The sequence below is a fragment of the Tigriopus californicus genome, chromosome 10 (genome assembly GCF_007210705.1).
Source record: "Tigriopus californicus strain San Diego chromosome 10, Tcal_SD_v2.1, whole genome shotgun sequence".
NCBI classification, from domain to species: domain Eukaryota; kingdom Metazoa; phylum Arthropoda; class Copepoda; order Harpacticoida; family Harpacticidae; genus Tigriopus; species Tigriopus californicus.
This window is the reverse complement of record NC_081449.1, coordinates 1,208,453-1,221,223: the sequence shown is the minus strand read 5'-3', so window position 1 is coordinate 1,221,223 and position 12,771 is coordinate 1,208,453. Positions and strand designations below refer to the sequence as shown.

The following is a 12,771-nucleotide window of genomic DNA, read 5'->3' as shown; positions in this document are numbered from 1 at the left end:
GCAAGCCTTCAAAGACAGTTGGATTTGATTCAAGATGGAATTAAGGCCTCCATTGAGAGAGATCAGTTAAAAAAGGAAAGTAGTGTAGGTCAGGAGGTCAGGTCGAATTCGAAAGACTATTTCTTTAATCCAAACGCTAAGAGATAGATGAAACATCCTGTAGGGCCTTTTGAGGTCGATGGGGAAGCCACAGACAATGTGGAGTTTTTGGCTAGCATGTGTGGAGGTCAGTTCTCTGGTACTGATGGGGACCAAACAAAAAATTCACCGGAGGTTGCAAGTAGGGCTACCAATTTACATTTTAATGGCATACGGCATTACTAGTGGAAGATCGAAAACCCGTTAGTTAATCACAAAAGTGACCCTGATTTTTCTCCGATCAAACCAGGGTCACCTTTTTGGCCAAGCCTAATATTCTACGATACGTTAGAAAAGGCCCGTGCTTTGACTTTCCTCGCTTTCTGGCGATCCTGATTTTGGAAATCTGTTTGATCCCATCATTATTCTCTAGTGTGTTTTTGAGAGTAGCAGCTTATTGCTCCATTGATGAGTTTGTTGAGGTTGGCGAGGCTAGTACATTGATCAATTTGATGATCTCATAGTTTCAGATCAAGATGCTTTACATTCTCAGGAACTTGAAAGCTTGCAAACTTTCCTGGCCCTGATGTGTGACACCTCAGTTTCTGATGAAATGCTCACTGGTTCTTGCTCGTATTTTCTCGTAGTTTTATGCGTTGCATTTTGAATCAGTCAGCCTAGTCAGCATGAGTTCCGAGCACATTTTCATTCTTTCAAGAGAACAGAGCAATCACCCTTTTCCCCTAAAGAGTCAAGTCCTTTCCTGCTGGACGTCATCCATGTCTTCTTTATATGGTGGACGGTTGAGGATGCCTCTACTACTGGATCAGGGTCGTAGGATCGTCCTTTTTCTAAGGACAAGGCTTTGTTTTTTAAGCGTGTTTTGGCAAGTTGGCTACAAAACCACATTGTAAAGAAAGGTTCAAGAGGCATTGCGTTGGCTTAGGCATATGTTGATACTATGTTTGTTCTTGGATATATACCATTGTAGGCATCACGGTTATTGCACGTGGAATTTGAATCTTTTTTCACCTTGGTAGTTGCAACCTACATGGGAAAAGAACATATTTATGGGATTATGGAAACCTTTCTATTTCAAAAAAATATATATATTTGTTGGTTTCTTTCTGTGCATAAGTAGAAGGACATTCTACATGTTGGTCTTTGAAATACTGTAATCCATTCTTGAGAATGAACCAGATGATAGTATGCATTTGAGACTCATTGTTCAGTTGCATTGTCATGATGACATGATCAACTTGTTGTGGCCTCAAGAACCTTGCACGTCAAAGGTATTCATTTTAACAAAATCCTTACTTATCTTTTCCACGAATAGCTGGCATTTTGTCACTCACTCAAGCAACTTGGCAGTCAAACTCCTTTCACATTGGTAGTCTATCCTTTTTGGTCCATGATCAGCTATAACGAGATGATGTAATCAAATCAAAGAATGACAAATGATCAAACGAGGCTCACTAACATTCTCGTCCTTTGGATCCAAAAAGCTATTGGGTCTACCTTTAAGACACTCACGATGAATTTAAGGATAACGGGCAATTTGTTGCATTATTCATTCAATTGAGGAACAACTATATCAAGATGATGGCCACACTGAAATGAATTTTAAGCCACTAATTAGTTGATGAGTTAGAGAAAGCCTTTGCATTCTTGGCGTTCCTGAGCCTTAATTTGATTATCTTAATCCTGAAACATTTTTCCATGTCCAATGAGACAGACTTGAATCGCTCTTACGGTCTGTATAACTCCATGTCTGTGGAAAACTGCCGCTCACCAAAACGAATTGTTTGTGTATGATGTTCTTTTTTATCATATACGCTTGTTTAGGTGAAGTTGAAGTTTTTGGCCAAGAAAGGAAAGTATTGGTAGCTACAATGATGAACTTTTAGTCCAAGAAGCTTTTGCCCCCCCCCCTGGGGCTCGGATCTTAACCCTCTAGATCGCAACAACTGACGGTATGCTTAAAGCAATGCCTTTGCTACGCATCACTGCAATATTGATGACTAGACCTCGAAAGCGAAAGTTAAAACCTGAAAAAAAACTTTTTTAACCTTTCATGGTTATTTTCGGCGGGAAAGAACTGTTGGGCCAAATTTCCAACCCAAAATTAAAATCACATTGTGAACAAAAGCGTCCTCAGCAATAACAAAAGGCGCTAGAAGCGAGTCAATTGTATTCCATAACATCCGTATCAATTGGAAAAGTGTCTTAATGTCAAACATTGCGAGAAAGAAATTTCAATTTCTTGTCCATCATTTTGTAAGAGAGAAAAATACAGCAAAGACGCCAAAAGGAGCTAAAAACGACCTTTTTCCATATTGACAACTTTTTTAACACCTTTTGTCATCATTCTCACAACTTTTTTTCACATTTTCTCTCAATTTTCCCAACTTGAAAAAAAATTTCCGCCACAAAGGCAACGTTTTTTTCAAGGTATTTGAATGACTTTAAATCTTATCACTTGAGCAAAAGAAAAACACAACAATAGAAAAGACACAATATTTGATTTATATTTGATCGAAAGTCACAAATATCTATGAAGAATCTAAGCAACTTGTTGTTCTAAAGTGCAAATGTAACTTGTTTCCGGAGTGATAATTCCTACCGGCTACGACAATAGTTGTAGAAGTAGGTGGCATGGAGTGCGTCATTTGTGGTATGTGGCAATCACATTTATCATCAAGCTTTCTCTAGCGAAACTCCAAGTATATTCCTATAATTAAATATAAAAGTAATATTTATGATCTACCGTTTAAATCGCCTAAACGAGCACTCAACATCCACTGAGATTAAACGTCCTGCTAAACAAATGACCCTCTGATATTTTTTAGTTCCAGTAAGCCTAGGCTCTGCCTGTAATCGAGAGTGATTTTGAAAACATTTAGTTAGTTAATCATGAAAATAAAGAACGAAATTTAGGAAGCCAGAGGGCTGGTTGATTGCTGGTGTGTTTGATTTGGTTGAAATCGAACAATAGAAGAAAACTGAATCGGACCGTCACCTTCCTGAGGACTAGCGATGTACTCGTATAAGTTAGTTCCGACAAAGTCTACTTTCTATCAATATCAACTAAATGACCATGATTTTTTAATGCATCAAAAATATTTCATGTCTGTATGACACGATCAACAGGTTTGTTAAGATTAACATTATGGTTTATCGGTGAGCTCTTGAAATTGCTTTTGGCCTTTGCTACCGAACCGAACCGAAGTCCCTAACCCATTAGTGATTTCTCAACTCTAAAGTCATCGTTGATATGAGTGTTGACGAGACTAATATTTGCTACGTTTACTCAGTTTTTATAATTGATTGGTGAATAGTCTACGGGGCGTTTCAAAACTAATGGACCACCCAAAGTTCAATGAAATAAAATGGATTCACGATTAACCACCACGAGGTTCAAAATTTGCATCAATGGGAAATTTTTGGACCGTCCGGTTTTTTTGAGTGAGAATTGAATTTGAAAGCTTTTGGGCCAGGCTCCGAATCTTTGTCTCCAGGGTGTGATGAGAAGGAGCTATATCCTGCTTGTCAATTCCCCAAGACAAAGTTTTAACCAATTTTCTTTTCAGAGCACTGGTTCGAAAAATTATGAATTTCAAAGCATGGTTAAAACGGGAGCCACTTCAACGACCAGAGTCGTGTACGGAGTATAGGTTGAACTCAGTGCAAGTTAGACATTGATTGTGTTCTGTCAATATAATTTTTTTTAAGAAGAATGATAAAATAGGCTGCAGAAGTATATCAAATTTTCTCTGGAAAACTCGCATTGTTTCCGAAGATCTTACTTTCAAATCTAATGCATTCCTAAAATGGATGACTGATGCCGAAGAACCAGCTTCGGACTTCGAGCCAAGATGGAGGTTTCCACAGCTCTTTAATTCTTTTGTAGTAGCTCTTGTCTGTCTTGGGGTAGTTTCGTTGTTGAAGGCAAAATGTGGACTAAGTTTGAGGACTTGGGAATTGATTATCTTTTATGCCACGATCAGATCACTCTTTTGGCGTCTAGAGTATTGTTGTGTAGTCATTGAATCCCCTCCATCTTAACAACATTACACATCAATAGAAGGGACGAGATCGTGGTACTGTACTACAGACCTAACAAACCGCTCGGGTTCTGAGCAGTAAAATTTTGGCAAAGAAGACCAAGCCATCGTCCACCTTATTTATCACCTGGGTTGAATTATTTTGGAATGTCAGGCTATTATCCAAGATTATTCCCAAGTCTTGATAAGTGTCCACTTGATCCAAAGACACACCTGGAATGGGCCTAGTACATTTTTCACACCTCATCGTCTTACACTTTCGGACACAAAAGTTCATACCGTTTTGATGGGACCACTGGACCAAATAATCCACATCACTCTGTATGGACCGTACACCATCAGTCCCAGCAATCAAATGAAACAACTTAGTGTCATTGGCAAATTTGAGGATTTAGGAGCCATGCGACACTTTTTTGGATGTTATTCGAAACATTCAGGAAAAGCACATGGTCAAATTTCAGAAATGCACTATTTTCACAACTAATGACGACCTCTAATTTGTGCGCCAACAATATCCTTTTGATTTATTACATCCGTTCACATTTAAACAAATTAGGTCTGAAAACTAGAGGTGGTCCATTACTTTCGTAACACCCTATATGTTTGTACTAAGCAGACAATTTTAACTTGACAGTAATACAGAATTTGCCTAGACACGGTTGGTTTGGTAGACACTTACAGATTGAAATGACCTTCATGACAGTAAAGTTCCTGAAGTCAGAACCTACAAACGTATTTCAAAATGATCTCTGGTAGTCTTATGGCGGACGCAAGGTCCGCCATGTGATTGAGTCAAGAGATGGTAGTTGACTGGTTTATTACCAAGAGTTCCTAGCTATATATATACATATCACAGATGATTCAAGGTGAGCGAGCACATGCTCGCCACACCACTTCCCCCCAACAAGTGAAAAATAACGGAGGAGATGCGGCGACAAGCCGGGATGCGCCGACATGATCGGGAAGCGGCGACAAGGCGGGAGCGCGACAGTCGGGAAGCGACAAGGACGCGGAAGCGGCGACAAGCCGGAAGCGGCGACAAGGCCGGGAAGCGGCGACAAGGCCGGGAAGCGGCGACAAGGCCGGGAAGCGGCGACAAGGCCGGGAAGCGGCGACAAGGCCGGGAAGGCGGCGACAAGGCCGGGAAGCGGCGACAAGGCGGGAAGCGGCGACAAACGGGAACGCCGCGACAAGGCCGGGAAGCGGCGACAAGGCCGGGAAGCGGCGACAGGCCGGGAAGCGGCGACAAGGCGGGAAGCGCGACAAGGCGGGAAGCGGCGACAAGGCCGGGAAGCGGCGACAAGGCCGGACACGGCGACAAGGCGGCGACAAGCGGCGGAGCGGCGACAGGCCGGGAAGCGGCCGACATAGGCCGGGAAGCGGCGACAAGGCCGGGAAGGCGGCGACAAGGCCGGAGTGAACGGGCCGGGAGTGGGACGGCCGGCAGTGGAACGGGCCGGGTGGGAACGGGCCGAGCAGTGGGAACGGGCCGGAGTGGGAACGGGCCAGAGTGAATTTCCGGAACACCGCCCAATAGACCGGAACAACCGCCAAAAAGACCGGACGACCGCCAAAAAGACCGGAACGGACCGCCCCAAAACTAAAGTCGGGTCACCAATATGGCGGACGCAAGGTCCGCCATGTGATCACGTCGGGGTCACCAATATGGCGGACGCAAGGTCCGCCATGTGATTGAGTCAAGAGATGGTAGTTGACTGGTTTATTACCAAGAGTTCCTAGCTATATATATACATATCACAGATGATTCAAGGTGAGCGAGCACATGCTCGCCACAGTCTCCTATGATGGGGTTGTCGACGGAATCAAGACATTACGGTAATCAGTGCTCAATTCAAGGCGGTAAATGCAAACAATTCTTAGACAATGCAATTGAATTTGATGATAGCTATAGATACGGGAAAAAGTAATCCTTATTTCAGGTGCAAGGTGGTTTTTAGTCCTCGATACTATTTGTCGCCTTGGTTCTGATTCATTTTTATTACCTCAAATGAGATTAAATATCGCTCTTCTTCATATACAAGAAGGAAAGGGCAAAACAAGTTGTGCAGCTTTAGTGGCTGATCCTGGGGGCTAACTTGAAATTCACTTTCGAAAGAGAGGTTTTTCACATGGCAATTGATTCCTCCATAGAGTGATTATTTGGAAGCTCAAATGGCAATATTGGTTTATTGGTCTTGCTTCAATCTTATTTAATAGTGCTGCTGAAAGTTCTTTTTTCCGGTTTGCCGGATTATGGGGACGTTTAGGCAAGCTCTGGCAGGTTCGTTTGTTTGCTTGTACCAATGTCAGTGATGCAAGTTTGGGGCTTCAAACATGTTTTTAAGAAGCTGACCCTTCTCTCGCATTGCTATATGAGGAAAGGTCAGCTTCGATTTTTAAAGCTAGACAAAATGACTGAAATCTGATAAACATTGAGATTTGATATTTGATCGGATATTTATGAAAATTAAGAAATAAATGAATATGTGCCCGCTCCTTAATGACAGAAAGGAATATCATACCAATTTTTTATGTTATGGACGCGCGGAGAACAGACAGACGATGTACTCTGGTTGAAGCTCTATTGCAAACTGTTTATTGAACGATAGTTGGGGCATGAATACAAGGGATCGTATATACAAGGATATACTATATTAGAAACGAGAGAGCATGATGCATAAGCCGTGATAACCTAAATAAGGAATAACACTATACAATTGAAACGCGTAAAGCTCTTTATTTAATGGCATACGCAATTACTAGTGTATTGTTGAATAATTGTATGTATATGATATTAACTAGTAGCTTGCATTCCGTTCATACTAACCTTCCCATTAAAAATTTACGATTTGAGCTTCACTTTGAAAATTTCCAATATAAATGTCGATGACGAGAAGGTGACGAGAAAATATTTGGTCCACTTGGGCTAAATATATTTTTTCATTTTCTCAAAATGGCACCAAATATGAACAGTTTTCCTACCAAAAGTGCCAATTATTATTGGTGTTTTCTTCTTTGCAATTGTTAACATCAAAACCTCATATCTATTAATTTCTAGTTAAACAGATCCAACTGTGTAGGAGCATACACTTTGGTCAAAAGTAATGAATTAAGGATTTAGAAAGCGAAATTTAAAGTAATAATATAACAGTTAACAAGGTTACCTTCAAATCAATGATACCCAATACTGGTCCCTTGTACTTATTCTTGAGGTGTTTTTGTTGTTTTAATGCCAATTTTAAAATACCGTAATTGACAAAATCATTAATGTGCAAGAGGGAAACTTTGCATGCCACTAGTTTTGTAGCTCGGCTTAGGATTTAAAACTTTGCAACGTTGCTGGCAAAGATATTAGAAAATAAACATGTTAAAAAAGAACACGGTTATTCAGTCAAAATGAATTGGGCCCTTTTATACTGCACTCTTACAAAAATCGAAATTTCCATGTTTAATGACTCATGAAATGACAAAAACATTTGCTCTTTGCTTGTGCAACATTTAATTGCTATATTGCTAATTCACTTTTTCAGGCAACAATTGCTATATAACCTCATCTAAAATGTGCCCTTTGCATTTCTGAAAATTCAGAGGGTTATTGTTCGTGACTGGGGTGGAGGAAATAACAAGAAATATTGAATAGAGTCAGCTGATTTGAAACATCTTTTATCTATTTCCTCTCAAATATTACATAAAGCTCCAAAGAAGCAAACATATCATTTTCTTTTGCGAAAGAACCATTTTATGTAGTATATATTATACATAATATTACAAAAAAATATATATATTTCTCTTTCAAAAATCTTTGCTCGAACCCTTGTGATAGGTGAAGTAGTCATGGGAAGGAAAAGAAATTCAAGTGAAAATGTTGTCCGGCACCCTGATTTTGGACGTTTGTGAAGAGAGAATTTAGACAAACATCAAAGCCAATCACACCGTGATCCAATAAAATTTTCAAAAATCGAGTGTAGCTGTCTTAAAAAACTTGAAGGATTTCATGTTTTGGAGCAGTCCTGTCATCCCACCGACATCTTGGCGCAATATCAAAATACAATTCGCTTCAACAAACCGCCGAATTGAAATAGATGACAAATTAAAAATCTGCACCTTGCAAGTTGACTGAGCAACCTATCAATAGTTTACTCCATGTAATAATGTCAACTGCCCTTCACTTCTCAAAAGAACTTTAGACTATAGAACTGAATAGAATTTTAAGATTATAAAGTGCTCAATATGTTACTTTTTAACATCTATAACTGATTTCAATGTCTCTTCTCCTTTGTTTGATTGGTTGGCTAGATTTCGAACGCCTTAAGACACTGACTTGTTGGTTTTACGATTCGGTGCTTATTGATATTTCAAGTCAGACTTATGCAAGTTATGACAAGGCAAAAGTTTGTATTCATATTTTTCCTGGATCTTTTTGGCTCAATACCAGATAAGATGCTCTCTCTGAGATTTATTGCATGAAGACGCCCTTTGTTTTAAGATTACTAGAACAACACTTATTAAAGCAGATGGGACACAAAGAGTCAACATGATTTTCATGAAGGCACACTTGCTTTCGAAAAAGATCAATGATTGTCCTTCCTTTTCCACAAATTTCCGTTCCTTCGAAATCAAATTTGCTTTTTCTTCTTTCTCTTTGGTAAATTCTTTTAGGAATTATTGGGCTTTGGGCCGAATTTGCCAACTTTTCGTTGCTATGGCCACCAATGTAAACATGCTTGAAAAGCCTTTGAAAATCTTAATGAGGAACCATGTTGTTGTCTCAAGTAAGTGAAGCAGTGTCTCTTTACAAGAAACAATGTCTTTCTCTCTAGATCTTGACACTCGGTGTTTGTTTGACTCACCGCGTCAATAGCTTTGTCTAAGTACCTAAAAAATACTTCAAAAGGCCCAAAAGCCCCTCGAGTCAAGGACGTACGAAGATCAGGAGTCGTTTACTAATATCCACAATGATGCTAGATTGTATAAACTTGGATGGGTTTGATGACACGTACTCCAGAACAACAAACGAATCCAACGCTAACACTTCAATCCATCCTTGGAGTCATTTTCTCTAGGGGCATATCTCCTTGGAGATAAGCATTCATTTCTATATCTTCTATTTTTATTCGGTAAAAAAAAACAAGAGACCCGAATGAAGTATACAGATTTCAAATGTCAGTCAAAAACGACTACGTCAGTTTTGAGCGTCAAAAAGGCAGCGAGAACAAGGAAGAACCTCCTTCCCAGATATCGTAGGTTCAAACCCCGGAGCCAAAAGTTAGCCTTTGTAGGAAGAAGAAGTGGCGAAGTGGTTAGCGCTGTTTCCCAGCATACGAAAAACAATCCTCGACCATGGGAGGTTTTTTGACGCCACCCACACCCACAGATTATAAACCAAACTCTTGAGGACATGACAGTGCTTATTTGAAATTTGTAAAAGGCTGATGTGGTGGCTAGCACCCTGACGCCCGCAATAAAAAAGAAAACGTATTCGTGAAAATCAACCTTTGCGACAAATTGGGTAACCGTTCTTAAAACAAAGTGTGAAATTGCTATTCCCCTGACATCTTTGAAGTCAGATTTTAAACACATTTTTGATAAGCATGCCAGATTGAGTCTAGATACTGCCAACTCAAATTAGACCAACAGTCTTAGTGGGGAAAAAGAAAAAGGAAAGGTTGAAGTGCAAATAATCAAATATTTCCGCACTTATTGAACTTCAACAAGTTTTTGACTTGAATTCCTGATCAATCTTATATTCAACGGTTAGCCAGATCCACCAACTCCGATTCGTTGGTCGATCAAATAATATAAAAAAATGAAAAATAAGAAGATAATATATGAAAATAAAAGTTAAGTATTATGAACAGATTTTTCGTCTTGAACTGCTGAGATTCCAATCCCAGTAGCGGTAAGGAAGTCCAAAAATAAAAATATATTTCAGATGGCATTTCGAGTGCGGAGCAACGATCATACAATCATATTTTGAAAGGATCTTCAAATGCAGAATTTTGCTAAAATCAGTTAGCTTGTGCCACAGACATTTTCACTACACTCAAAATGAGTTAACTAAAGCACCCAACAAAAGTACCTGATAACATATCATCCAAAACAATTCCAACAATGGCTTCATTAATGGAAAATGTTAGTTCATTTCCAATGAATCCGTTCTAACATCTAATTTTCTAACCCCTGCAGGGTGGAGATTCTATTCGAGATCAAACCGGCCCATTAGTGAATCGTCGACGAGGATGTGGTTTAGAATTTCGGCAAATAAAAAGACAAGTAAATAAAGTAATTTGTTTCCGTTCCTATTGACGAAATAAGAGACTGAAATCACCGAGTGTTTCTTGCGAAATCACTTTTAATATGGGAAATATACGATGTATATTGATCTCTTCAACAACTGAATAAATACAAAAATGAGAGAGATTGTGCGTTTAAGTTTTTCTTCCCACTCTCATTACTAGGTGGTCCGACAATGCCGATAATCAGAACACTAAATTTTCATCATCTCTTCTTTTTTCCCAAAGACTTGTTATCATCTTTTTCAATAGAAGAGTTACGAACAACTGAATTTGGTTCCAAGAACACTCAACAATGGAAGTTTGAACGGAAAGTATTTCTGGTTCGAAGTCGTCCAAGTTGGGCAGTAAAATCACGAACGTTTTCATCCCCTCCTCTTGAAATTGTTGTTTGTTTGATTGAGAATCTCCATGAGCCAACAATTTTCTCTCTCAGGTACATTTACGGATTTGATCCGTCTACTGTGTCCATAATCAGAGTGAGAAAGAGAAGGGTTCCCGACGTTCTCATGAGGATATCTCTCTTTGGAACTCGAGCGATGTGGTGGCTGTCAAAACTCGAGCCCCACGTCTGGCAGAAATTGTACGTGTGGATCGGTTCCCAGTGAGATTGGGTCCCCCTTCAGCTTTCCATCGAAATAATACGTCATCCTCGGGCCTTTTTCGATGCCATACTTGCAACAGGATCCGACGGAACTTGCGACTGAAAGTCGTGTAGATGAAGATACTGATAGACGAGTTAAACACGATCAACAGGTTTGAGATCTGGGTCAATTTCACGGCTTGAATCTGGAACGTCTCCATGATGTTGGAAATCATGGCGGGCGTGTTGCACGCAATGAAAATGAACACGATCACCATCAACATGATGGCGAGGCTTTCTTCGTTTCTTTGCGAACTGCTGATTCTCGAGCGTTCCATGCGAGCTTGGCGAATGCCCCAAGCAATCCGGAGATTCACCAGGAACAACACGGAGAAAGGAACCAAACACATGAATACCATGTAAAGCCAGTTGATGTAGATCGAGATATACAGGGGGTTCTCGCGCAGATCTGTGCTCTGAAGGAACGTGACCGTGATCCCTCGTTCCTCATCGATCACAAACGTCTCGAAGCTATATTCCAAGAAACGAGTCACATTATAAGAAGTGGAGAAAATGATGACGGTGAAGACACAACGCTTGGCCCGTCCATAAGTACAAATGCTTCTCGATTTCAATGGTAGACAGACCACCAGATACCTCTCCAGGGCGATGGTCAAGGTCATGTACACGGAAGCTGTCTGCGTAATCATGGCTATTGGATACACGAATGGGGTGGTATATTGGTAGACGTCGATCACATTCCACATGAACTTGCGTTCCACATAAACTTGGAACGCCGGTAATGAAAACATGACGAATGCAGAAAGGATCAACAGGATGTCAATGAAGGCCAATCCGATGAAAAGACAATTGATGCTGTTCCTCATCGAAGGACGACAAAGAACCAGCAAGCAGAAGATGTTCCCAATGATGCCAATGGTACCAATGATCAGGACCAGAAACCCGTGAACCACGAGCTCAAAAGTGACAAAATTCTCAGGTTCCATGAACGTTTCACTACGGTTCATGACTATGTGATTGTTCACGGGCGGAGAGCACCCGTGTGAGAGATTCGAGGGATCGAGATCGACTGACCCCCCGTCTCTCTCATTAATATGTCGTAGGGTGAACCCTATTTTCGCGAGTACGTCGAGACGAGAAAGAAAGTAAAAGCACGCTCGTCGGTCGGAAAAAGAAGAGAGCCAGCCGATCCCCAAATCTGGTTCTCCTCTGCTACCAAGCGAGTTTGCAGCGTACCCGAGTTCGAGAATACGTATGGGCAATAGCTTGGAACACGAGGCCTCTATCAACGTAAGTTTCTTGTGTTTATACAATAAACAAATACCCTCAAAAAGGCACGACTTGATCGCCCTTTCTCTTCGTTAGCGTGGTCGAAGAACAATGCTAATCATTTTGTACTCCAAACCACCTGTCATATGGCCAGAGGCTCATAAGTCTGCTTTGGTTCATGAAACAACGGTAAATCATAAAGTACACCTTGATTCATGGCTTGATTGATTGTAAAACTAACGAATGACCTTATGAGTTAAAATCCAGAGACCTTTGACTGACTTATAGCATGAAACAATATGGTGTTGAGTAGGCATAACCAGCTTCATTCGAAATAAGGCTTTTGGCGATTGATTTTGAATGGGTTGCGGATGGTGGGAAATCAAATACGTGGTTGATATGAGTAGCTTTAAATGTGTGGCCGTGTAACATGATTGGTCGAAATGTATAAATATTCATTAAA

At 40.4% G+C, this 12,771-nt stretch overlaps 1 protein-coding gene across 1 annotated transcript; it reads right to left on the bottom strand.

The window, feature by feature from the left end:
* Nucleotides 1-10,482: 10,482 nt before the first annotated feature.
* Nucleotides 10,483-12,129, bottom strand: LOC131888842 (FMRFamide receptor-like). The gene has a single exon (XM_059237784.1). The coding sequence runs from the start codon at nt 12,044-12,046 to the stop codon at nt 10,943-10,945; it is 1,104 nt and encodes a 367-aa protein (XP_059093767.1). The 5' UTR covers nt 12,047-12,129; the 3' UTR covers nt 10,483-10,942.
* Between the last annotated feature and the right edge of the window lie 642 nt (nt 12,130-12,771).